Source organism: Chelonoidis abingdonii, chromosome 6, assembly GCF_003597395.2.
Source record: "Chelonoidis abingdonii isolate Lonesome George chromosome 6, CheloAbing_2.0, whole genome shotgun sequence".
Taxonomy (NCBI): Eukaryota; Metazoa; Chordata; order Testudines; family Testudinidae; genus Chelonoidis; species Chelonoidis abingdonii.
This window is the reverse complement of record NC_133774.1, coordinates 92,659,802-92,687,172: the sequence shown is the minus strand read 5'-3', so window position 1 is coordinate 92,687,172 and position 27,371 is coordinate 92,659,802. Positions and strand designations below refer to the sequence as shown.

At 43.3% G+C, this 27,371-nt stretch overlaps 1 protein-coding gene across 1 annotated transcript in view; it reads left to right on the top strand.

Moving 5' to 3' along the window:
- Window positions 1-13,228, top strand: part of NTRK2 (neurotrophic receptor tyrosine kinase 2) — a 303,730-nt gene extending 290,502 nt beyond the window's left edge. Inside the window, exons 16-17 of the mRNA XM_032771140.2 lie at window positions 6,949-7,107; window positions 9,064-13,228. Of these exons, the coding sequence (XP_032627031.1) occupies window positions 6,949-7,107; window positions 9,064-9,249 (345 nt within the window). The 3' untranslated portion in view covers window positions 9,250-13,228. The remainder of the gene's footprint in view (window positions 1-6,948; window positions 7,108-9,063) is intronic.
- Window positions 13,229-27,371: the final 14,143 nt, after the last annotated feature.

Genomic DNA, 27,371 nt, shown 5'->3' with positions numbered 1-27,371 from the left:
TATCATTCGTACATTCATAATGTGGCAGGGTGGAGCTGTTTGCTTCATTAGTTTAGTTTAGGAAGGAAGATCTCTGTTCACATATCTTGATATTAATGATACTTTTTCTTAAAACAATACTTCCCATGATTTAATAGTGCCTTTTCAGCCAAGGATTATTCATATTAATTAATTGAATTAATTACAACATCCTTATACTACCAGATGGATATATTGTGACTCAGAAATGAATGGGCCCTGATTCAGCAGAGCACTGAAGCATGTGCATATGTTGATTCCTAGGCCTTGTCTACACTACACAGTTTGTCAGCAGAAGTGTTTTCATCAACAACACACTGCAATGCTCCTTCTGCTGATGTAATTCTCCTGCTATGCTGACATACTAAAACCACTTTGATGAGCGGCATAGAGCTTTTTGCAACCATCTTAAAGTGACGCAGTGTCAGTATAGACACTGCACTTGCTTATTTTGCCCTAAGTGGCCTCCAGAAGGTGTTCCACAATGCCCATCATGACCACTCTGGTCAGCAGTTTCAACTTCGCTGCCCTGCAGCCAGGTTCACAGGCATGCACCCTGGAAATTTTGGAATTCCACTTCCTGTTTGCTTGGTATGGAGAGTTCACAGAGCACCTTCCCAGCAAACATGCTCCTTCCTGGACTACACCAGAGTTGTTGGATGTGCTGGGTCTGTGGGAAGAGGAGGCTGTTCAGTCGCAGCTGTGCTCCAGCCATAGGAACTTTAATACCTGCAGGCAAATTGCTCATGGCATGAAGGAGAAAAAGCATGAAAGGGACATGCAGCAGTGCCGTGCTAAGATTAAAGAGCTGAGGCAAGCATACCAGAAGGAAAGGGAGGCCGACCATCACTCTGGTGCAGCATTAAAGACATGCCACTTCTACTATGAGTTGCGCACCATCGGCAGCTGCGACCCCACCTCCACTGCCATAAGCCCCATGGATACTTCGGGGGAACTGGAGGCAGTGGCTAGCAAAGTCAACCCTGATGACAAAGTGGTGGACAACAAGATCGAGTTGGAGGAGGATGTGGGACAGGTGACAGGGTCATCTGGAGGCGTGAAGAGCCAAGATCTCTTTTTGATTCTGGAGGGTCTAGCCAGTCCCAGTATTGTGGCTCTGGCATGCCTGAAGCAGGAGAGGGGAGCTCCAGTAAGTACTCATTTTGCTTTGACACTGCACAGTGACATGAGGTGGAGGGGTCCTTTATTTTGTTAGATGGTGCACATGGGAGAAGGGATAGAAATTAACGACATTCTAGGTACTGTTTGTATTTGCTTCTTATTTCCCAGTGCAGCGATGCAGTGGGGATCCTGCAGAAAAGTTTGTAAATGTACACCAGGATTTCCTGGGAATCTTCCATAGAGATCTCTAGAAAGCTTTCCTGCAGCTACTCCGCAATCCTCTGCCAACGGTTCCTTGGCAGAGCTTCTTTTTTATTTTCCTCATTGCAGGAAACTTTGCTGCACCAATCAGCAATTACTTCTGCAGGAACCAAAGCAGCACACAGACAAGTGGCATACGGATCCAGTCTGAAGCTGCACTCTTGCAGCTGCACCCTTGCATCCTCGGTTACCCTCAGCAGTGAGATATCAGCTTCAATCACCCCCACCTGTGGAAAACAGTGCCAGTATTCACAATAGTGTCCCTAGGTGCAGGTAGTGATCCCCTTCTGAAACCATCCAGACCCTTTGTCCCTTCTTGCCAGGGGCGGCTCCAGGCCCCAGCACGCCAAGTGCGTGCTTGGGGCGGCAAGCCGCGGGGGGCGCTCTGCCAGTCGTCGCAAGGGCGGCAGGAAGGCTGCCTTCGGCGGCTAGCTTGCGGAGGGTCCGCTGGTCCCGCAGCTTCAGCATGCCTGCGAGAGGTTCGCCAAAGCCGTGGGACCACCGGACCCTCAGCAGGCAAGCCACCGTAGGCAGCCTGGCTGCCATGTTTGGGGCAGCAAAATGCCTAGAGCCGTCCCTGCTTCTTGTACCTTCCCCCTTCACCACATTTAGTGCTCTCGCTGTATTATGTGCTTGTCAAGGGAAAGTAAGAAAGAGGCATATGTAACTTTTGTGATTCAGGACTGACTTTGTGTATTGGTTTTTTGGTTCTGCAGATGTGCCCTTGAGGGCCAGATCCTACACATCAGCGGAGCACCTCCATCAGATAAGGAGGTGAACATGTTTCAAGAAGTGTTGCTATTGTCTGATCATGCTGATAGCAAACACAGAATATGGAGAGAGACAATAAATGAAAAACTCAGAATGGATAGCTAGGAGAGGAGATGGGCAGGTGTGGATAATAGAGGAACAGATGATAAAGCTCATGGAGGACCAAACAGAGATGCTCAGGTCCCTGATTGCGCTGCAGTCAGAACACATCCATGCTCGACGCCCCCTGAAGCCCATATAGAACTGCATTCCATGCCCTCCCCAAACTCCCACACACAAATATTCCTCACATATTTGCGGCCTGTCACAGTACCCCTTGCACTCCACCCCTAGGGACATGTTCCATAGTGACAGCTGGACTTACACACAGCTGAGAGACCCTCATTTGAGAGAATGCTGTTCAATGTCATGTCCCGTGTAAGAAATGGAAATCTGTGTATTGCTGTTTAATAAAAATTTAGTCTGAAAAATTAAATGATTCTTTATTTGTGTCCTATGCGTAGTTGTTGCAGCAGAAATTCGTCCAGAGTGGCAATTGGCATATTTGCAGACTACAGTTTACCCTCAGGCAGGAATCATTACAGGGATCATTCAAGGTAGCAAGTAAATAATGCCTGGCTGAACGCATTACAGAAAGACACATTATTGGGACTCATTATCAAAATGCTGCCTCAAAGCCTCCCTGATTCAAATACCGCGGTACCACTTTGAGCCCCTCTGATAGCCCTGGTGTCTGACTGCTCAAAATCAGCCATAAGCCAATCTACTCAGTGCTCCACCCCAGGGAAACTTTTACACCTTGACTTCACAAATGTTATACAGAGCACAGCAGGTGGCTATGACCGTGGGAATATTTTCCTCACTGAGGTTTAACCTGCCAAAAAGGGAGCACCAGTGAGCCTTTAATCTGCTAAATGCACATTTAATGGTCATTCTGGGTTACTCTGGGCATTTCCACAACCTCTATTGGAATCTTCTGGTCTGGAAAGAAAGTCTCTGCATGCAGCTTTCTATACAGACCCTTGTTCCTGAAGTTGTGTATGTCATGCATAGGGTCCTACCAAATTCACGGCCACAAAAAACTCTTCATGGACCGTGAAATCTGGTCTCCCCCCTGTGAAAACTGGTCTTTTGTGCACTTTTACCCTATACTATACAGATTTCACAGGCGTTTCTTAAACTGAAGGTCCTGACCCAAAAGGAAGTTGCAGGGGGAGTCACAAGGGGGTCGTGGTATTGCCACCCTTACTTCTGTGCTGTCTTCAGAGCTGAGTGGCTGGGGACTGGCAGCTGTTAGCCAGGAGCCCAGTTCTGAAGGCAATGCCTCGCCAGCAGCAGTGCAGAAGTAAGGGTGGCAATACCATACCATTGCACCCTTACTTCATGCTGCTGCCTTCAGAGCTGGGTAGCCAGAGAGTGGGAGCTGCTGACTGAGGGCTCAGCTCTATAGGCAGCAGGACAGAAGTAAGGGTGGCAATACCATACCATGCCATTCTTACATCTGCACTGCTGTTGGCGAGGCACTGCCTTCAGAGCTGGGCTCCCAGCCAGCAGCCACCGCTTTCCAGCTGCCCAACCCTGAAGGCAGTGCTGCCAACAGCAGCAGCGCAGAAGTAAGGATAGTAGTGCCGCAACCTGCCCCCCTCCCAACACACACACAATAACCTTGCAACTCCCTCCCCACAACTCCTACAATTACCACGAAATTTCAAACTTAAATAGCTGAAATCATGAAATTTATTATTTTTAAGATCCCATGTCCATGAAATTGACCAAAATGGGCTTTGAATTTGGTTGGGCCCTAGTCACGCACCTTCCCTGACTACCTTGTGCTGATGTCAGTGAAATGACCCCGGTGATCCACCAGCACCTGCAACACCATAGAGAAATAGTCCTTTCTGTTGATGTACTCTGTTGCAAGATGGCCTGGGGTCAAAATTGGGATATGCATCCCATCTATCACCCCACCGGAGTTAGGGAATTCCACTGCTGCAAAGCCATCCACTATTCACCATCCATTGTCCAGAGTCACAGTCCTTCATAGCAGGGGGCAATTAATGGCCCTGCACATTTGCATCACTGCAACACCCACAGTGAACATCCCAACTCCGAACTGATTCACAGCTGACCAGTAGCACTCTGGAGTTGCCAGCTTCCACACAGCAATCTCCACTCACTTTTCCACAGTGAGGGCAGCTCTCATTGTGGTGTCCTTGCACTGCACTGCAGTGGCAAGCTCCACAGACAGTTCCAGAAAAGTGGTTTAGCACATCCAAAAGTCCTGCAGCCACTGCACGTCATCCCATATCTGCATCACAATTTAATCCCACCACTCGGTGCTTGTTTTCCAAGCCCAGTATCGATGGTCCACCATGTGCAGCTGCTCCATGAATGCAAACAGCAATCTTGAATTGTTTCTTTCAGTGGCACATAGCAGGGCAGGCACCACAAATTCATTTTCAGATTTGAAGATCATGAAATACTGCAGGATCAGCTGTGATGTCTTCATAATGCTTATTACAAGACTGAAGAGCAGTGCAGGATCTATACTTTCAGGCAGAGATGGTGGGTGCCAAGTTCACAGGAGAAGTTGAAAAAGTGCACAAAACGTAGTCAGAAGCCCATGGATTGATAGGATGGAAGAAACTGCATCATGGCGGCAGTGAGCCCACCCCCAGAATGCACTACTATCCATTCCCAGAACTCCTAGTGTCAGAAGGTGGTGATTTGAACAGTGGGATAGCTGCACATAGTGCACTGCTCGAGCACCAACTGTGGACACGCTCCACCCACATTATCTGGGCTGAGGGGCAGCAAAAGAGTGTCTATTAATAAAACACATGCCTATGTCAGTTGTGGCACTTCTATGTATTTTTATGGAATCAGTAATGGTCTAGGTCTTTTATGGCAGTGTGTGCAGCATGATTGCACTGTCTAACAGTGATGACTGTATTTTTGATGTGCTACACTAACACTGAAGCACTGACAAATATATGGGGAAAGATTTACCAACTGCTTTAGAAGTAATTGGACCCTGACTGAATTTTTATTGGGCTCACCTATGATTTGCTGTTTTGACATCAGAACAAGAAAAATATTTTTTATAACAACTTATATGAAGTCCCAGAAGGAGGAATGATCTCCTGAAAGACTGGAATCTTGAAAAGTATAAAATCTGTCCTGATGTGGTTTCATTAAACTAAATAAATTATCAGACAGGAAAAAATATATTAATCAAAAAGTCTATAGCCTTTAAAAAGAAAATATTTTGGAGTCATTTACAACAGCTCCAATTCAGAGATAATCAGAATTCCATAAAATGATCATACTGGGTTAGATTTGTTAATTAGCTTTGTTAGGATTTATTAATTTGTATGGTCAAGTTGAAATGGCATATCAAGAGGCAATAAATCACTTGGAAAATGGAAATAAAAACTTTTTTTTAAAAAAGAATCAAAGTTAAAGAAGATCCTAGTTTTAAGAAAGTGTTTCTGTTTAAGAAAATAAAAAATCTTTTGTGAATATTCGTACAGGCCTAGTTTCAGAAGGGCATTCCTAAGAAGTTCAACATATGCTTAAGTACTTTGCTGAATCAGAGTCTGATCCCAGTAGTTACAGATCATTATTAATCAGATTATTTAATCCAAAAGAGTGGGGCTAGGAGGTTAGGCTATTTAGGAAAGATTAAGTGCATAAATTTTGGTCCACAATAATTCATGAGCAATTCACTGTGAATATTTAAAAAATTCACATGGCATTAGTCAGTCCCCAGTCCTTCAGTGAATTCTGGTTGGATGCAGAATCAAGGTCACAATTAGATATGTCATATGATATTGACTGGGTGACTGACGTAGCTAAAAAACAGAATGAGTTTTGAATTGCAGATTCAATTGTAAAATCTGCAAATTGAAATTCACATTGGTGCTTAGTTATTTATGCAATTTGAAAATCACAGTTTGTTATTTATACATTTTGACATTCTAATTTTGGCAAATATTCAACTTAAAAATTAACTTTTCTCAAAGTCTAGTTGACTGGAATGAACGCTTCACTGAAATATTCATGGACAATTTATTTGCTAGAATAGTAAAGTTTATTCACTGGAATATCTATGAAGTATAAATACAAGAAGGTCATGAACACAGTGAAAGGAAATATATGAATAATTGCAGATTTCTGTAGGTGAATATCAGTTCTCCCCTCCCAGGTCACGTTCAGTTCTTCATAGGAGGAAGGGAGAAATCTTGTGGGTCAGACATGGAATTGGGAATTAAGAGAGAAATCACTCTGGCCCTACTTCTGCAATGAGCTCTATAAGGACAGACGACTGTAGAGCTCACTAGAAGTTAATGGGGTTTGGTGCGAGACAGGGCAATGTCTGCACAGAACTCATTATGTGATACCTTAGTCTCTCTGTGTTGTAAAATGAGTGTGTTAGTGCGTTGTTAGGTTTTGTTCTGTAGTGGTTTGAGTCCCTTGGATAGAAGGTGCTAAATAAGTCAAAAAAATCAGTATATAATTCAGAAATAATTTCTTTGGAAGTGCTATAATATTGCGAAATTGATCTTGGTAGTGATTGCCATCCATTTGTACTGATTGAGAGATGAATTTATGATAATAGGCAGTAGTATCTTGCTAATTTGTTCTTACAAACTCTGTAAAGTTAAAGGGCACAAACAGAAAATATCAATATCCACTCCCTCAGTTTGGCATTCATTGTGCACATCTTCAGAACCCAAAGGAATTCTTTTAAATAAGTTTGTTCTTTTCCATCAGGTTGGTGGTCACACCATGTTGCCCATTCGTTGGATGCCTCCTGAGAGTATCATGTACAGGAAGTTCACCACAGAAAGCGATGTCTGGAGCTTGGGGGTCGTTTTATGGGAAATCTTCACCTATGGCAAACAGCCATGGTATCAGCTCTCAAACAATGAGGTGTGTATAATGCACTGTGGATAACAAAATGTGCTTCAGATGGTGGAGTTTAACCCCAAAGATATGGATGCCACAAGGGAATTGCTCTCTGATTGGAAAAGATAGTCACAGCACACAAGTTGCAATGTTATTTACTATAAAAATCACTATACACTTGTCAGCACTTATAGTATCATTGCAAGTGTCATGGTTTGGGTCCATTTTTATCTGGCTTTTTGAATTTTTCCCACTAAGAGTGAAGGATGTTATCCAAGTAGACTACAAGAAAGTTGTGCGGTAGACTGGAACCTGCCTGGGGTATGGAGCAAAAAGTGAGGTGACAGGTGTTGTAGTCTTGCAAAGGAAAGGGACTGGGGTATCTTCAGCCCAGCCTCTGGCAGTCTCTATTACAGGTATCAACCAGTGTGTGTAAGTGACCCAAGAACAATGCTGCTGTCCCACCCTAGTCTATAACAAATTGAGGGGATCCAGAAGTCCTTTGAAGCCCAGGAAAACTCTGCCAGGGATGACCCCTTGTATCTCCAGTCACTGACCACCTGCCACTGTGATGCCTGTATGAGCATGTGGGAGGGGATGGTTCTGAGTGAGAGAGCGGCATGCAGCATGTGGTTTGGAGTCTGTATCACAAACCCTACCACAATTGCCAGTAGTCAGAGTACTTGTGCTCAGTCTCAATAGAGGCTTGTGTGAGTGTGGAAGCTGAACTGAAGCCCTCAGAATTAATTACCCTGGTAAGTAGGGTGAAAGGCTTTGGTCCTTCCAAGTTAGGATTTTGGCAGGTTGATGGAACAGATTTGGGAAGTTTATACCATAGTTTCCCATGAAAGAGATCTAGGGGTCATAGCGGACCACAAGCTAAATATGAGTCAACAGTGTGATACTGTTGCAAAAAAAGCAAATGTGATTCTGGGATGCATTAACAGGTGTGTTGTAAACAAGACACGAGAAGTCATTCTTCCGCTCTACTCTGTGCTGGTTAGGCCTCAACTGGAGTATTGTGTCCAGTTCTGGGCACCGCATTTCAAGAAAGATGTGGAGAAATTGGAGAGGGTCCAGAGAAGAGCGACAAGAATGATTAAAGGTCTTGAGAACATGACCTATGAAGGAAGGCTGAAAGAATTGGGTTTGTTTAGTTTGGAAAAGAGAAGACTGAGAGGGGACATGATAGCAGTTTTCAGGTATCTAAAAGGGTGTCATCAGGAGGAGGGAGAAAACTTGTTCACCTTAGCCTCTAATGATAGAACAAGAAGCAATGGGCTTAAACTGCAGCAAGGGAGATTTAGGTTGGACATTAGGAAAAAGTTCCTAACTGTCAGGGTAGTTAAACACTGGAATAAATTGCCTAGGGAGGTTGTGGAATCTCCATCTCTGGAGATATTTAAGAGTAGGTTAGATAAATGTCTATCAGGGATGGTCTAGAGAGTATTTGGTCCTGCCATGAGGGCAGGGGACTGGACTCAATGACCTCTCGAGGTCCCTTCCAGTCCTAGAGTCTATGAATCTATGAATCTATGATTTGCCAGTTCTGTAGACAGAGAATTTCGGTCTACAGGGCTGCCAATTTAGCCCCTTTCATAAGAAATAAATTCACTCACATTCAGAGCTTGTCTACAGAGGAAAATTGTACCAGTATTAGGCAAAATATGAATTTAAACTGCTATAGCTATCCCAGTGTCACTCCCCACGAGGACCCTCGTATTCCAGATTGCCTTTTTCCAGTTTAGCTGATGTCACTTTGGAAGTAGTTTAAGCCAGTGTTTTTCAAAGTTCAGGTCATGACCCAGTACTGGGTTGTGGCATGTAAGGCACTGGGTTGCCTTGCTCAGCACCCAGGGACTCTAGCGGCTCTGGTCAGCACTGCCAATCGGGACGTTAAAAGTCCCGTCAGCGGTGCTGCTTGGCTAAGGCAGGCTAGTGCCTATCTATTGCTCCATTGATTCTTTGCTCTCTCACTAGGTGATCGAGTGCATCACTCAGGGCCGAGTTCTGCAGCGACCTCGTACGTGCCCAAAGGAAGTGTACGACTTGATGCTGGGTTGTTGGCAACGGGAGCCTCACATGAGGCTCAACATCAAAGAAATCCATTCCCTCCTTCAGAACTTGGCCAAGGCTTCTCCAGTTTACCTGGATATTCTAGGCTAGAGCCTCCTAGCATTTCCTCTATGGGCTGCATGAATGAATGTGTTCAACACTGCTGAACTCCATCAAAATATGTTCTTAACTCTGACAGTAGTAATGACAAAGATGCGGAGAAGCTTTCAAAGGGCAAGCAATGTGCACTTCTCCATCTGTAGACACAGTATTGACTTTTTTGACATTATTGAAATGTATCTCTTTTCTCTTTCTGTTTCTCTCATTTTTTCTCTCTCCTATTCAATCTGGCTTCTGCATTATTGTAACTCTGCATAGACAAAGGCCTTAAAAACCTGATCTGTTATATCAGCAGACACTCCAGATTGCCCACCACAACTAACAATGCCTTGTTGTACTCATGCCTTTGATGTGGATGAAAAAAGGGAAAAAAATATTTGACTCGAACTTTGTGACTTCTGCTGTACAGATACTGGGAGTTCCTCTTGATTCACCTCTACTTTTTTTGCTTCGGTGTGTGGGTGGAAAAAGAAGATTGGTGTTCTCTATGGGAAGCTTATTTCTAGTTGAGATAAAGCCAGATAGAAAGAAAACAGCGTTGTGCGATCCACTATATGGAAGAACCATGGGATTAGATGGCATCCAACCCCGCTCAAAACACTGAAATGATTTAATGGAAGGAAAGGATTCTGTGCTTTCCTCTGGGAGCCTGTCTGAGGAGTAAAGGGATTGTTTAAAGAGTGTGCTTGGTTAGCATTTTTCATCATCAGATCCAGTACTATGGTCTATGGTAAAACGAAAAAGATGCTTCCTGCGTTGCACTAGATTACACAACACTATGATAAGCTAAATACAATCCCTCAACTTGTCTTAGAGTAGGATATTGTGATAGCACTGATATAAAAGTGTTCTCCAGCTAGCCTTTGGTAATACAGGCTGAAGCTGGGCTGATTAATGTACAGTGTGCATTCAGGGTCAAGTGTTGAAGCTGAGGACTGTGATCAGACAGGACCAGCTGTAGATACTGTGCTTGTCAGGCAGCATATTCCTACTGCTCTCCTTCTCCATTCCCATTTTTTCACTGTGCAAGCAAAATTGTGCATGGTCTTCGTCGATTAATGCCCTTTGTGCAGAAACTATTTCTCACCTTGTTGTACACCCTGATAGGAATAGCAAATTCATAAAGGTATAACATATATTTAATTAGAGGGAGCTAATGGAGGTCATTAGCTACATTCAGATGTCTTTTCATTGTTACAGATGTGATGCTACGCAAATAATCTAAAACATGGAAATAGTAGATTATGTTTGAGCCATGGCAGGGGATGATAGAATTAAGGCCCTGGAGACAGCTAGATGTGATCCTGCAGTTATCACTTGACATTATAGCATACAGACCCTGAGTTCAGCACCAATTTCTGGTTGACATAGTGGTGTCATTCCCAGCATCCACTGTTCTGTAATTTATTTATGTCTGGTTGGAAAGGCATTGTGTGCGTACAGTATATGCATGGCCACTGTGCTGATGGCAAGTGCATGGGCATCTATGTTTATTTTTCAAACAGATGCTGAAGATTTAAAATTTAGATTTAGGATTATTTTTCTTATGAACTCTTACAAATGGAAAGAAATCTTACCTGTTCCTCAAGAACATTTGCCTCCCTCTGTGAGGGGGCCTTGCTGCAAAAAATTGTCTCTTTCTTTTTTTTTTTCTTAATATTATGAGCCAAATCAAAGAGTAGTAGTAGTTCTTCATCTTTGTGTTGTGGTTATTTTATTTAATACATTCAGCATTTTATTTTTGTACGTGTTCCCATAATATTTTAATATATAATTTGCTTGCATATATTATTTATTAAAGCACTTTCTTTTTTCCTTCAGTGGCTTTTAAAGCCAGTTCTCAGAGATTTTGAACGTTTTCAGAAATAAAACAATTGACTGGACAGTGATGGAGTTGAACCCTCCTCTATGTCAGTGAAAAAAAGCATTAAAAATAAACTTAACAATGTAACTATAAAGCCATGTGCAGTATTTCTTTAATAAACCAGATGTTATTTCTGAATCACTAGAACTGGAAATAAAAAAAAAAGCAAGAGGAAGACTCATACAAAACGGGCTTTAAGATTTTATCTGGGCTGTTTTAGAAGTTTGAATAGCAATAGCCCTGTTTGAAAAAGATTGAACATTCAGGGAAACCCATTCTCTTGAGGGACTGAGTTTTATGTTTTAAAGAAATTCAGTTTCAATATAACAGAAAGTGGAAAAGAAAATGTAAACTATCAGAGTCCACTGAGACTACACTTTTAGTGTGAAGAGGGAAGTGTTATGTGTTGGGGAAGGGAGGTACAAAACTCCTACCTGTTGTATTCTGTCATAGTTCCTTATGCCCTTTAGAAAAATGTATCCTTTTTGTCTCCAAGATATTGTTCTCTCTGAGCAATGGCCCTAACCTGAAAGCAAACAGGTAGGTTTTGCAAGAACTAATGGAATGTATACCAAAAATGAAGAAAAAAAATACAAGTTGCTCTAGTGGCATCCTTTTTTCATTACTAAAAGAGCAGACTAGAGTCATGTATGGGGAAAACACAGTTTGTTAGAATACATTGTGCAACAGCATATCAGTATGTCAAACTTAAAGGACCAAATGTTCTATAGAGCCAAAAATATGAATAAACTTGGCCTATATCACACATGTGAACAGTAGTCCATAAAAGCTATAATCAGTGTAGACTAGCTATTAACTAAAACTGAACCAGTTTTTGCATTTATTCATAAGAAGGGGTATAAGTGTAGCAAAATGAGTGGAAAAGAGAAAAAAAAATATGTTCAAATGGCAATGAGGGGTGAGTGCATGTATAGACATTTGTCATGCTTGCAACTTCAACTAAATCTTGTATACTGAGCAAATATGACAATCAGGCTCATTACAAAATCTTTCTACACTATGCTACAAACTGATCATATATATATAATATATTATATATATGTGTGTGTTTGCATAGGGTGTGTATATATACATGGTATATAAGTATATGTATATGTGTGTTATAAATATTTGATTTATACATATTCAGACATGCATATACAATATGTGTGATTGTGTGTATATGTATAAATTTACATATACATATATTCTAACAGATGATAATTAGGGTACAATGTTATTAATAAAGTCCACTAAATAACCAAAATCCTTTTTTCCTTTGGTATTTCTTTTTCTGTGTTTATAAGATTTAACTTTTTATGTGAATGCAGTTCCGCGTGGGTGGAGGAAATACTGGAGTGCCAGAGATATTTTTAACAATCATCATTTTTTTCCCCAAATGATTTATAAAAGCAGTCCCTCCGTTATTGTCTAATATTCATTGATTTCTCACAGAGCAATGAACAGATTGGCTTCAAACTTCCTAGAAGAAGGTTTGGTTTAAAATAATTTCTGTTTTTGTGCTATTATTGTTGTGTGGTTCAACAGCAGTACTACAGCTCCACTGGCATTTTGCACTTCTCTTCAGTTACAAAATAATTCCAAGAATGAGCTGGAATTTTCAGACTGCAACACAACTGGTAGAACAATGGTGAGAACTCCAAAACCCTGCAGTAATAATAGCAGCAGCTAGTATTGGGAATTTCCCACGTTCTCTCCTTCACCCTCAGTAAATCTGCAGAACTCAGCAACCAGCTGTAGTGAACAGTATTTGTAAAGCAACAGCACCCATGATGCATGATGAAACTTCATTTTACATAGGAGTTCATTCATTCTGATTTATAAACCAATATATTTATATATAATCTGCTGTTCAATAAATAACTGCCATTTACTTTCTCTCTGCTTTTTGGAGATATTTTTGTTGTGCTTGATATAGACTTTCACAGAACACTTTAAAGATAAAAGAAACACCCTAATAAAGCGATCAAGTCACTAGCTGACTAAGTTATAGTGCATATACGTAAGAACAAGACTGTCTCCAGGTTGTTACAGCCTGTAAAAGAAATTCAAATATTGCTGTAAGAATGTGGGGGTGGGTGAGGAGGGGGTTGGGGATTCTGGTTGAAGACGAAGGTTTTGATAGCACAGGAAACTGTATTTTCTTGTTGCCAGGGCTGGGATGAACCACTGCTGCTCTGGGTCAAGAGGTCCTTGAAGAGCCTTAGTTAATTTTTATTTTATTTTATTTTATTTTGCTACATTCATCACAAATATGAAGCAAAAAAAATACTACAATGTTGCAGGGATAACACTGTGAATTTCACAACAGCAACCAAGTGACTATTTTGCCATCTTTTTAAAGTATGTCTCAGGAGAAGAAATGGGAAATGATGGGTATATTATTTTCTTGTCTATGCATTCTAGGCCAGGTCTATGGATTTTTTTTTGTTTGCTTGTAGAAAGTTCTGAGTGAAGATTGGCTGAAATGTATTTTATAAACACAGAATACTTTGGGCAAGTGTAGCAGAAGCTGCTTCTAGTTTGACAGGAAGGCATAAGAAAACAAAAATCAAATCAAATCTTTTCAGAGGCCTATATCTTGCAGCTTATATGTATTGTTCTGCAACTTAAAGAAAAACAAATGTTGAACAAGCAGCTGAGAATTTTATATACAAGTCAATTCAGTGTGGATGTTTAATTACATCACCACTAGAGAAAGATTCAATTTATTATGAAATATTTGCCCCAGCCCTGCTCTCTACCTATACTTCATGTATATATGTATATTTCTGGATACCACTCGCTCTCTCTCTCAAGAGTCAGAGAGAGGGAGATATCTACTTATAAATATAGATCTCTATATTTGTCACTAAAAGTGTGACCTGGTATTAGAGCTCTCTTTCTCCTTCTTTTTCTTTTTTCTACTGTGATGTCTCTGTGCAGATATTCAGTGGTTCTTGTTTTGCAGTTTGTTATAGAAATTCATTGCTTTAAAAGATCCATTGCATCTTGGCTGATTTTGAAGTGATCCCTGAGTATCAGTGTTAAAAGATTTGTTTGTGAATCATGTGACCAGCTTCCGTCAACACGACATGGAAAGTCTCTTGTACTACAGTGTATTTAATACAAACGATGTCTTTCAATAAACAGTGTCATCCAAAAGAAAGACTGTAAGTGATACAATGATGATTACTTTAAAAATGTTATACAATTTTCATGAAACGTGTGGTATTTTCTTTTATTTGAATCCTGTTTAAAATACGTGGTAATAATGAATGGCTAAATGTGCTTGGAAATGTGACATATTTACAATCTAAAATAATGATAAAAAAACAGTTCCATACAGGTTCTGTACTCCTATGAGATGAAAGAAGCATCACATACAAAACAGTTATGAAATTTGCTACCTGTATTTACACAAATTAGGGCTATTTAAAAAAAAGTCCTAAAGTGAACCCATTGGAACATTTGCACATTTGGGTACGTGTGCATGTGAATACTTGTTTGTCATGCAGTTATCCATATAGCATATGCTGTCCTGCAATAAGGTGCTTATCAGTAGGTGAAAGTATTTTCGGGATACAATTTATGTGCATGTTTTCAAAATGTGTCTCATAATCCACAGCACTATTAATAAACTAGCGAAGATTAGAGTTTGGGTTTCTTCCTTGTCCCAATGTAGTATTCAAATGTTGTGAACAAATGTAGCATTAATTCCAGGCCAGCCTGTATAGTAGCTGAAACTCCTAAATAGTAATATAAAAAAAAAGCAGTGTTTATACATTCAGCTTGGCTTCAGGCACCTAACTGAAGATCCCACTGTAGGTTATTGATTTACCCAAGTGTAACCCACACACCTTCTGGGTGTGATGTTCTTTCCCATTTAGTGGCACAGAGACCACTTAGAGACAGACAGACAGCGAGATTAATAAGTTTGCTCTACAGCCTTAGCTACCACCCAGTTGGCTTTTAGCTCAGGTGGTAGAGGCTCATGCACTAAGCTCCAGATTGAATCCCGCCTGCCAACGACTGGGGTCTGTCAGCATTACACAAGGCCTTCAGATTTAAAGGATACCAAAAGGAAAGCCACTCTATGGCTATCAAGTATTAGAGGGGTAGCCGTGTTAGTCTGGATCTGTAAAAGTAGCAAAGAGTCCTGTGGCACCTTATAGACTAACAGACATATTGGAGCATGACCTTTCGTGGGTGAATACCCACTTCGTTGGATGGATGTTGACGAAGTGGGTATCCACCCACGAAAGCTCATGCTCCAATACATCTGTTAGTCTATAAGGTGCCACAGGACTCTTTGCTACTCTATGGCTATAACTGTTTGGCTTTGCCAAGAGATCTGCTTGAGATTGCAGGAGCTGTCTGTCATTCTAAAAGTCTGAGGGGAAATTATCAAGCAAAAAGCAGCCCAACACAAGGCTGGTCTAATGCTATGAAAATAGCATCAAGGTCTGAGCTAGTAAATTAGTTGTCAATGTATCATTCAGTCACTGGGAAGCAAGCCTCCTAGTGTGGGCTGACAGACTCGGGCCAGCAGGGTTCCCATTAACACTCTTTGAAGTTGTGGCTCAGGCTGAAGATCAGCTTCTGAAGCCTAGGGAGAGAGGTGGACGTCAGCTTGCTTCCATGGGCTGTATAGACATACCCTTAGGGTTGTATTATACCATTTCATGGTGACTATGCAGGATGCAGCTAGAGTAGGAGTATACCATACCCTCAAATCTTGGTTGCTGAAATGAAACTCCTAGCCATTATGGCCTTGGCTCCACTAGAGAACTGACTTGCTTGTGACTGAACTGGATACACTGAACCACTTGAAGTGGAAAAGATTCATTGTGTCCACACTCCCCATGCTGAGTGGGTTTATGTTTTTCCCCTCATCCACACTAGTGCTGTCTTAAACCACTACACGTAAACCTGCCCATACATTCTAGGTGATGTTGCAAGGCCACATATGTGCACTGTGAGACAGTAGTGGGAGGCCTAGTTAAATTGTTACAGCTTGTCTGTGTCCATACTGACACTGAACTAGTTAAGCTTTAACTAGTTATTAACCCCGCTGAAAGATAACCTCTTCTAACTGAGTATTACATTGGTTGGGGTATTTCTGTATATATATCAGCATTCTGCAAACATTCTAAGGGTTATAACTGGTTTAATTTCTTTAGTATAGGCCAGGCCAACGTGACAGTTCATGCAGTTGTGCTAACTGGACTTCTTCACCTCTCTAGCAACACAGCGGCCAAAGGTACCATGTAGCAGCTGGTCACTCAGCTTATGCAGTACCCCTCTCAAGGATGGTGATGTCAAGTATGCAGCAGGAATTAATAAAGCAAAGAGCTGCACCCTTGCTTATTGCCAATCAGGTGGAGGGGACCATGAGGCCCTTAGGACTTGATCAGTGAGAGATTTGCCAGCAACAGGAATACTGGATGAGGTCCTTACTCAGAATCATGAAGGTTTGATCCAGGATCATCTGCTAAAGCAAGAAATTGTCATAGCGGTAGTTCTGTAGCACCTACTTGGCTAAGAGCAGTGTTAATAAATGCACAATACACTTAGAGTATTGCCACAAATGAGAGGTTTAACTTAATGTTTTTGTATTGCTGGCATTGTTTGTATTATCTTTGGTCCCCAGCAACTGTAATGATGAAATTTGGTTCTGACTGCACGTAGGTATGCCTTAGAGAGGCTAACAAGCGCGCAGATCATCTCAGTCTTTTCAGTGAGTGTTGGACAAACTGTAATGTTTTGTTAAAGCCTTTTGTTATCTCCCTACCACAAACTGCTAGCCAAGCATACTCACCTATGTGTGACTTTATATAATGATGGTTTGCGGAAGATTGTCAGCAGTGTCTTTGACATATTAATAATGTATTCAGAAATCCCTTTACCCTTCCTGTTTCTTTCTTCTCTTTAGAGTGCATAAACTTATTTAAAAACTTGGGAGGAGGAGGGGAATTGAATGTTCAACCCAACTGCTGTGGCTGCTATGGTTTTAGAAACTTTCACAATTGATTTTGTGCTGAAAAAGACTGTCAACCCTGAGTATTAAATGCTTCAAATAACTGTAAGATCAATAATCTTGACAAGTGTATTATTAAAAAAATCATTCACAGTATCTTATTGATTATTCCTGCTAGTATTTTTTAATGGACATAATTTCTTTTGAGGTCAGTGGAAAAGTTCATGTTACAGAGAATAATAAAAGCCTGTGAAATAATAAAAAGATATTTGAATAATTAGAAGAGGACCAATCATACTCTGACAAACTAGATCGTCCAGAATCACTTATAAAAATTAACTTATTATGCATTGGGTCCAAATATGTGCTAGGCAGTTATCATCCAAGCAACCTTCTCTGAGAGCCTTCCTGTCCCTCTAGCAAAGGAAAACAGAAGGCAGAAGATTCTGGCTAGGTAAATGGTGTAGGATGCAGGGCTCTGGTTTTGTGGAACATTGGTTCACCTTCTTTGAGGAGAGAGGGCTATTGTATAGTTTGGATGGCCTCCACCTTAGTAGAAGGTGGACTAATTTCCTCAGGACAGGCTGGCTAGAGCAGTCAGGTGGGGGTTAAATTAACAGAAAAAGAGAAGGGTAAAAATAGGGATGATCAGAGAACTCAGTGAGCACAAAATTGAGATGTTGAGAGCAAAATTAATCAAGGAACCAAACAACAAAAAGAGAAGAAATTCTTGAATTGACTATGCACAAATGCTAGAAGCCTGGGTAACAAACAAGAGGAATTTGGAATTGCTCATTTATGAGCATAAATTCAATCTACGTGATATTATGGAAACCTGGTGGGATGTTCACACAACTGGAATGTTCAAATCAATGGTTATAAGCTATTTCAGAAGGATCATGTGGGTAAAAGGGGAGAGGGAGTGGTACTGTTAGTCAAAATGGTATTACCTGTTTCCAAGTCATGGATAACTCAAAGGAAAATTATTTTGAATGCTTATGGATTAACGTCCTAACATACATAGCACAAGATGGGGTACTAGTTGATGTCTGCTATCTATAGGGTGACCAGATTGCAAGAGTAAAGTATCAGGACACATTGGGTGCTGGGGAGCAGACATAGGTGAACAGCCCTGACCGGAGCCATAGGGGAGGGGGATGCACAACCCTAGGAAGTTGCGAGGTGGGGCGTACGGCCCTTGTTGCATCCCCTGCGAGAAGTTCATGTCCGCAGCTCCAGTCCCCTGGCAGAAGCCACAGGGCGGGTATGCAGGGCCCTGGCTCCAACCCCCAGTTGAAGCCATGAGGCTGGGGTGCATGATCCCAGTTCCAGCCCTGGCTGTGCTGCTGGCTCAGCCCAGCTGACAGTCACCTCACTTCCCAGCAGGACCAGTGAGTGTGACCAGGGGAGGGGGCAGGTCATGGGGGAGTGAGTGGCTGGGAGGTCTGTGGTGGGGCGCTGGGCTGTGAGGGGGCGCAGGGCACTGGGAGAGATTTGTGTGTTTTGTGGTGCTAGGTAGTGGGGGTCTGTGTGGCGCACTATGTAGTTGTTGTGGTGGGGCTGTGGGGAAGAGCACTGGGTAGTGGGGGAGGGGGAGATCTGTGTGTGTTGGGGAACTAAGGAGTGGGGGGAGTTCTGTGTGGGGTGCTGGGCAGCTGTGGTGGGGCTGTGGGTGGCAGGGAGGATGCTGGGCAGTAGTGGTAGTATGCAGTGCACGGTGCATTTGTGTTGTGTTGGAAGGGTTATGGGAGGGACACTGGGCATAGTGGGTTCAGGGGACACTGGACACAGAGGGTCTGGGAGGTGTCGGGTGAGGGAGCTGGGTGGTGCAGCATGGGTCTGCCCCCAACAGGAAGGAGAAGGTGGCCCAGTGTGTGTCTAACCATGTAATGCATGGCCCATTGCCCCTGGCTGGCCTCTGCCCACTGCTCGCCTCCTCACCTGAGGACTGGGGCAGGGAGAGGAGGTGCAGGGGAGGATCCCAGCAGCTCTTACCTGGGGTGGCTTTTGGGAAGCAGCTGGCAGGTCCTTCTAGGTTCGGGGTGGCAAGGGTGGTCTCTATGTGCTGCAACCACCACTAGCGCCAGCTCCGCAGCCCCTATTGGCTGGAACCATGCCAATGGGAGCTGGAGGGGCAGGGCTTGCATGGTGCAGGCAGCGCAGAGCTCCCTCACTGCCCCAGACCCTAAGAACCAGAGGGACTTGCCTGAGGTGCGGCCACCAAGTCCGTCTGGCTCCTAGGGTCAAGGGCATCCAGGGGGCTTTACACGTTGCCCACACCATGCAAGCTCTGCCCCCTCAGCTCCCATTGACCTCAACGGAGCTGGCACTAGTGGTGGGTGCAGCATGCGGAGACTCCCCGGCTACCCCTGTGCCTATGGACCACAGGGTCCTGCAAGTCACTTCCCAGGAGCTGTATGGGAACCTTCCAGCTAGGGTCACCAATCCATTCCAGCCTCCGCCAAAACATCGGGACAAATGGTGTCCTGACTGTACATCGGACAAACAACTAAATATCAGGATGGTCCTGATTTTATCAGGATGTCTGGTCATTCCGTACCGGTAAAAACCTGCACCAGCCCATATCCAGCCTATATGTCTCTGCCCCTTTCGCCTCCCCTGTCGAGGGCCCTGCCGGTAGGGTCCGTACTGGAAGGGCCACAGATGATGGCTGGGGGGAAGGGACAGCAACATGAATAGCTGCCGCGGCAGCGATTTAAAGACTGTCCATTGCTGCAGCAATGCTTTAAGGATCCTCAAAGCACTGCCATGGCAAAGGATCGTCCTTAAAGGGCTGGCACAGCAGTGGTTTAACATTACTGCCCCCTCCCTCCGTCAGTGGCCCTGCCGGTAGGGTCCGTACCAGCAGAGCCGCTGACAGAGTAGGCAAAAGGGTCAGGGTCAGGGACATTAAAGCGCTGCCGCAGCAGTGCTTTAAGTATGGTCCTTTGCCGCGACAGTGCTTTAATGTTGGTGCGCCCCCCCACGGCGGGGCTGCTGATGGGGGGTGGGGGGTCAGCAATGTTAAAGCGCTGCTGTGGCAAAGGTCCCTGCCGCGCTTTAACGTCCCTGCCCTTTTTGCCCACCCTCCCGGCCTCTGACGGGTGGGGGGGGCAAAGGGAGCAGCTGCCCTGGCGCCGGTGATTCAAAAGGGCCCGGGGCTCCGGATGCTGCTGCCCCTGCTGCAGCAGCGGTGTCTGGAGCTCCAGGCCCTTTAAATCAAGATGGGAGCCGCAGGCAGCACAGTACAAGGGCTGGCTGGGGGATGCTGACCCCCCCACCCCCACCCCTTCCACCTGAGGCCTCGCCCCTTCCAGGGGCCAGAGCCACCCCCCCGTACCAGTAAGTGTCCTCAGTTACTTTCACCCCGTTCAAGAGTTTTTAAAAAGTTGTCTGAGGAACTCACTGGACTATTAATGTTGATTTTCAGTAAGTCTTGGGACACTGGAAAAATTTCAGAAGACTGGAAGAAAGCTAATGTGCCAATTTTAGAAATGGGTAAACAGGATGACCTGGGTAATTATAGGCCTGTCAGCCTGACATCGATCCCAGGCAAGCTAATGAAAAGGCTGATCTTGGGCTCGATTAATAATGAACTAAAGGAGGGTAATGTAATTAAGGCAAATTAGCATGGGTTTGATGAAAATAGATCCTGTCACACTAACTTGTTCACTTTTTTTGATGAGCTTACAAATTGGGTTGATGAAAGTAATTATGTTGTGTGACAAGGTTCCTCCTCTGCCTTGGTGGGTCCTGCACTTATTGGCAGATTTGCTTGCCTCAGAGATTCATGGCAGCCCTCAGTTTGGCCTCTTTTGCTAGTGGCTCAAACCTGCTGTCCACTCAGCTAACCTCATCACTGGACAGCATGAGGGAAACTGAGTACAATCCTCGCAGCCTCTGTGTCCCACCTAGTGGGTCGGGAACAGGCAAATCCCTTTCCAATTTAGACCTTCCCTTCTGATGTTTCTCACAGACCAGGTCAACTCCTCCTGTGTCCAATCAGGAGTTGGGGGGATGGAGGGAACCTGGGCCCACACTCTGCACTGGGTTCCAGCCCAGGGCCCTGTGGATAGCAGCTGACTACAATGTTCACTGTATTAGCAGCATGACAGCTACAACTCCCTGGGCTACTTCCCCATGGCCTTCTCCCAGCACCTTCTTTATCCTCAGTGCATGAACTTCCTCCTGAAGCCTGATCACACTTGAACTCTTCACTCCTCCAGCAGCACCCCTTCTCACTCTCTGCTCCTTGCACACACCCCTTACTAACTGATGGGAGGTCCTTTTTAAACCAGGTGTCCTGATTAGCCTGCCTGCCATAATTGAGTCTAGAAAGCTTTGCCCGCCCACTTCCTGGATACCAGTAGGACCAGGATCCCGTATACCCCACCGGTCTGGATCTGTCACAGTTGATATAATACACTTTGACTTGGTAGCACATGACATTTTGATTAAAAAACTAGAACAATATAAAATTAACATGACGCACATTAAATGGATTAAAAACTGACTAACTGATAGGTCTCAAAATGTCACTGTTAATGGAATTTGTCACTGAGCTGGTCTGTTTCAAGTAGAGTACCTCTAGACGCAGTTCTTGGCCATTAGCTATTTAACATCTTTATGTACAACCTGGAAGAAAACATGAAATCATCACTGATATAGTCTGCAGCTCACACAAATATTAAGGGTATAGTAAATAATGAAGAAGACAGGTCATTGAGTCAGAGCAATCTAGATTGCTTGATAAACTGGGTACTGGCAACACTAACATGGCTAAATATAAATGTATACATCTGAGAACAGAAAATGTAAGCTATACTTCCAGGATGGGGGCTTTATCCTTGGGAGCAGTGACTCTGAAAAAGATCTGGGGCGTGGAGTGAAGAATCAGCTGAACATGAGCTCCCAGTGTGAGACTGGCCAAACGGGAATCTCAACTAGGAGTACAGAAATTATTTTATCTCTGTATTTGGTTACACAGTGTGACCATTACTGGAATACTGTATCCAGTTCTGGTACCTACAATTCAAGAAAGGTGTGAATAGATTGGTGACTGTTCAGAGAAGAGCCATGAGACTGATTAAAGGATTAGAAACCATGCCTTGTAGTGCTAGACTCAAGGAACTCAATCTATTTATTTTAACACAGAGAAGATTAATCGGTGATTTGCTTGCAGTTTCTAAGTTCCTACATGGGGAACTAATATTTAATAATAGGCTCTTCGATCTAGCCAAGAAAAGTATAACATGGTCTGGGAGCTGAAGCTAGACAAAGTCAGATAGGAAATAAAATGTGCATTTTTAATGATGAGAGTAATTAACCATTGGAACAATTTACCAAGGGTTGTGGGGGATTCTCTGTCACTGACCATTTTGAAATCAAGATTGGATGTTTTTCTAAAAGCTCTGCTCTAGGAATTGTTTTGGGGAAGTGCCTGAGGTATACAGGAGATGAGACTAGCTGATCACAGTGGTCCCTTCCAGCCTTAGAATCTATGCAAACATAGCAAATAAAAAGACATAACACAATCACTGCTTCAAAGAGTTTGCTGTCTAAGGCTTTGTCCTGCAACTTGTTGAGTGTGGACTGATCTTTGTATCTGCATGGAGCCCCTTTGGCTACAGTAGGGTAATGTGTGATCACAAGTAGTGCAGTATTGTAGATGTTATGCAATGAATAAAAGAGAGAATCGCTAATGTTAGATTCTTGGGCTTACCATGATATACATATAAAAATATACCATCAACAACAAATCACCAAAAAAATAGAATTGAGCCAAGATAGGGAACCAAAAGGCTGCTGAAAGCAGAAGGAACTCACCTTGTCTTGAGCGCATTCTGAATGAGCTCTTAACAAGGTGCATGATATGTGCACATAGGGGAGAGAAAGAGGTGGATGAGGAGAGATTAGAGCTCAAAGTCATGTTCCAATTAGAAACTACGTTAATTAAAAATACAGTGCGAAGCAGCTGAATATATGTTAGCATCTTTCGGCAACTTCTTTATGTTTACTGCTTCAATTTGTGAGCTCAAAGCAAAAATAAGAATATGGAAGTAAAGCAGAGATGGGTCAAACCACTTCAGTGTACTTTGTGTGCTTCTTACTAAAGACTACAATGTTACCAGGCCTATGGGGAGGAAGCAGCATTTTAATTCTTGTGTAAGATGTTCTGTACCTGTCCCTGACTGGCATCTACTAGTCCAAAGTAGTTCTGGAGGCAGGGCTTATATTGTTCTCAAAGACCTGCCAGCTTTCCCATTACATGATAATGAAATTATGTTGGTTTCAATACATGTAGAAAGTTACTCCTTCCTCTGATGAAAAGAGGGAAATGTATTTTCATATGAGAGCACATTTACAGAGTGAAAAATTATCTGAATCTGCCACTCAGCCAGGGTAGAAGTTGATTTGGGAGGTTGGTGACACAACTAAGACTAACAGCAAATGGTGATATCAACAAACCCAAGAATTAAACAAATCAGAAGACAAGTTACCAACATAAATCCATGGGTTCAAATTCTGTTCTCAGCCACACTGCTGGAAACACAGAATAACTTCACTGACTTCAAACAAGCGGTCCTGCAAAGTCAGAATTGCTGAGGCTGGAATAATAAGGATGAACAAATTTGCACCTTTTAGTTCAGAACCTCAAACCAATTTACAAACATCACTTTGGGTAGGAGCACTTTCCTTTATGACTGTCTGGACCCTGCTAACTCCCCCAGTGCAGGGTTGTCTTCCAATTGGAACGTATTTCCAGCATGCAGTTCTAGGGCTGGGTCTTTAAATGTGGCAGAGCCAAGCAGTTGTGGCCCTCAAATAGCCATTTTGTTGCTTTCTGCTTTGCTCCTTCCTTCAGCTGGTAAGTGGTCTTAATTTCTTGGTATGTTTCTCCTTTCTTATCTCTGAGGAGATACATAGTCTGACAGCACATCTATAAGTAGATAAGTAGTATTACCCTCACATTAATGATCAGAAAAGTATAAGGTATGCAATAATGGAACCAGAAGTTGAACCCAGAATGCTTGACACCCAGTCCTGCACCCTAGCTGCTAAATAACACTCCCTCCTCTTGAGAGGAAACAGTACTCAATATAGTCCACCCAACTGCTTTTTCTTTAGAATTCTATTATTTTTTCATCACTAGGAGTCAAATTAGTCAAATCCTATAGCTTCCTCATGACCCTTATTCCTGCATAGCAAAGCTCCATCCCAGCATGACCAGTCCTCAGGACACGTAAGCCTGTGTTTTGCAGTGGTAGCCCTTCTTCCATGGATCCTGACCCCTGTCTTCCCTACACACAGATCCTGGACACACCTTTAGCCCTGAGACTCCTTTAGCCCTGTAGGTAACAATGGGGTAACAGTCTGGCCTCAGTCATAGCCCCTCAAAGAAGGTGATTGGTGGGGGCAAGAACCAGGAATGTTATGCAGTATCCATCTCCTATTTGCTTGCCCTGGGAGTGGGGATTCCTTCAACACTAACAGGGTCCTGTAACTGGGCTTAACAACTCAGGTTCAGCGCTGTCAATCAGTTCTAGCACCTCCAGGTGGATGCTTGCTGTCTCCCTGTCTGAGCTCCCAGGATTTTGGTCTTTGAGGTTAGACTTCATCCCTCAAGTTGGGAAAGTACCACCTCCTCTCCAGTGTCCTCCATGCCATCCTATGGCAGTGTGGGAGTGGATTCACTGATCCTTTCCTTGGGAGAGGCAAATCTGGGCAGCTGCAGAGCAGCAGCACAGCCACTGCTGCTAAAAGGGCATTTCCTCTTCAGTGGTCCACTGGCTCTCCATGGCAAAAGTGCCTGGACACAAGACAGAGCTCTTGCTGCGATCCAGACTATTTATTGCATTAATTTGGATTTGATCTATAGTTATTGAAGCATCATTCATGAAACAAATCTCACGTGTAGTAATTGAAAACGCCTGCCGCTTTTTATTAGTGCAGATACCTGTGTGTGTGTCGTTATGTTATAGATTGCCATGTTTCACCAAAGTAACTATCACACTGGGACATCATTAGATGCTTTACTTTTATGCAAACTACAGAACATGGAAGGAATGAAGAGGCTTCTGTGGGTTATCAGCTACAGGATCACCAGACATTAGACAAGCTCTGCTAGGTTTGGATTAAGTCATGACTTGATGCCAACCTCAGACAGGATGTGGCTTTTTGGGGAATTGTGTTATAAAAAACTCTTAAACTCTTTTATATGGTCTCCTGAAAGAACCAAGATCTGGCATTTAAAACTGGGAGAATACAGTTAAGTTTTCTCTGAGCCTGATGAATGCACTCAGTATGTTGCACGTGAAGCCACTTTATCTCAGGTGCATGAGAACAAGCTCTCTACCTAACACCTGTGGTTCTGATCATCTTAAATCTGCATGCTCTCAGATGAGTAGGGCATGGGGACTCCTCAGCACTGTGAATTGCTAAACACTACTATAGTAGCAGAGGTCACACGAATGTAAGGCGTGCTCCCTGTTAGCACCCCTCCCTGCAATGATCTTGGAGGATAGTGCATGCTAATAAACCCTGGAAACTACCATGAGTGTCTGGGAGCACCAGATACTTCCCTGACTTACAGAGGGGGAGGGCAGCCCTGACATGTGTGACTTGAGTCCTGTGTGAATAAATGACACTGTATTGTCTTCTCGTTGCATGTTATGACATTTTCAGCTGGCCTTTCATACAATACGTACAGTAGCTTGGTTTCTGCAGGCACTGATTTCCCACTGATGATAAAGTAGCTCAGTAGCTACACCTTCTGTATCTGAGGAGCTGCTTTATGCTATTGCCCTGGATGGGTTTGTTGGAGAGGGTCTGGACACCGTAGTTGCTCTCAGAGACTTTGTGCCTGCTGTAAGCACAATACTTCCAGCAGTGCTGAGGAGGGGTACGCGTACAAGTAGCCTCTGTTTCCTTCTCTAACAGTGTGCAGCAGCGTTCAGCCCCTCAGTCCTCTTGCACCAGCCCAACTTTGCTGGTACAGAGAGGAGTGGCTTCATATTCTTACCTTAGCCTCACTCCTCCAGGCCCTTGTTAGGGTTCCTAGCATGGCTGCTGGCACTTCATCCGGGCTTGGTTGCTGGGAATGCCAGACCCAAGATAGTGACTGGCCCTCCACAGAATTGGGGGGGGAGAGAGAGGCGAAAGGCTTCCTGTACCTGCACCCTCTCAGCTAGGCACAGCATTCCTGCAAGTCAGTTAATAAAGCACATCCTGGCATAGTTTTTGTTACTTTAATGATTGTGAGATTAAAACACAGCGATATCTGTCCTGACTTCATTGTGCTGATTGGCTCTTGTGTTGTGAACAGATTTAATCTACATTGTTCCGTAGGCTATTTAAACGCTACTCAGAGGCAAAAGCAGTCTTTCACTCTCTTATCCCACTCTGAGGTTAGCGCGTTGTAACCACACAAGCTGACAGTGCAAGCATTCAGAAAGATGCAGATTCATCCCTGCTGCCCCGATGCCTGCTTTTTCAACCTCCAATTATGTTGTTGACCTAGGCTTAATCATCTCAACCATTTGCAGGTTCCTCTAGTATCTTACTCAACTGACTACACTGCCATCAGTCACTTTTTTGAGATATTTTGGGAATCAGCACACACGCACATACACAAACCAATTACTAGATCCCCCAGCAATTACAGAGATGTTAAAAGTATAGTCCTTCCGTCTCCTAGCAACAGAGTGGGTAACAATGAAACTCAGAGACCTGGTTGCCCAGCAGTATTCCTGCATGTAAGACATTTGCGCATTTTGCTTTTGTTGCATTTGATTGCTATTTCTAAAACTGGCTTTTAATTCAAGTGATTTTTCTGCACTCAAGTTATTCATGTAAGAGCTCTGCTGACATCCCGAATCCTATAATTACCATTTCAAACAATCACAACCTGGAAGTGGGAGCTTTTAAAAGGCAAAATAGGATGAGCATATGAAGCTCATATTCCCTACCTCCATCCACAACAGGTTTCAATGGACAAGGTGACTGTTTTTCTAATTCCTGCCAAACTGTTACTTATGAATATAACGCTGCAAACAAAAATGTCATAGGTTCAGGTCATCTGATGTCATGACTTTGTGTTGGTTACTATGTTTGGGAACAATGTTAACAAATGTTGTTAGCACTAGTAGTTTAACAAACTAGACTAAAAATTGCTTAAATGAGAGAAAGCAGATGAAAGGCAAACAGTGTCTCTGGTACCTTGGAGGCCGTTAAGTAAACATTGTGTTTTTTCCTTTAATGGTGGTAAAT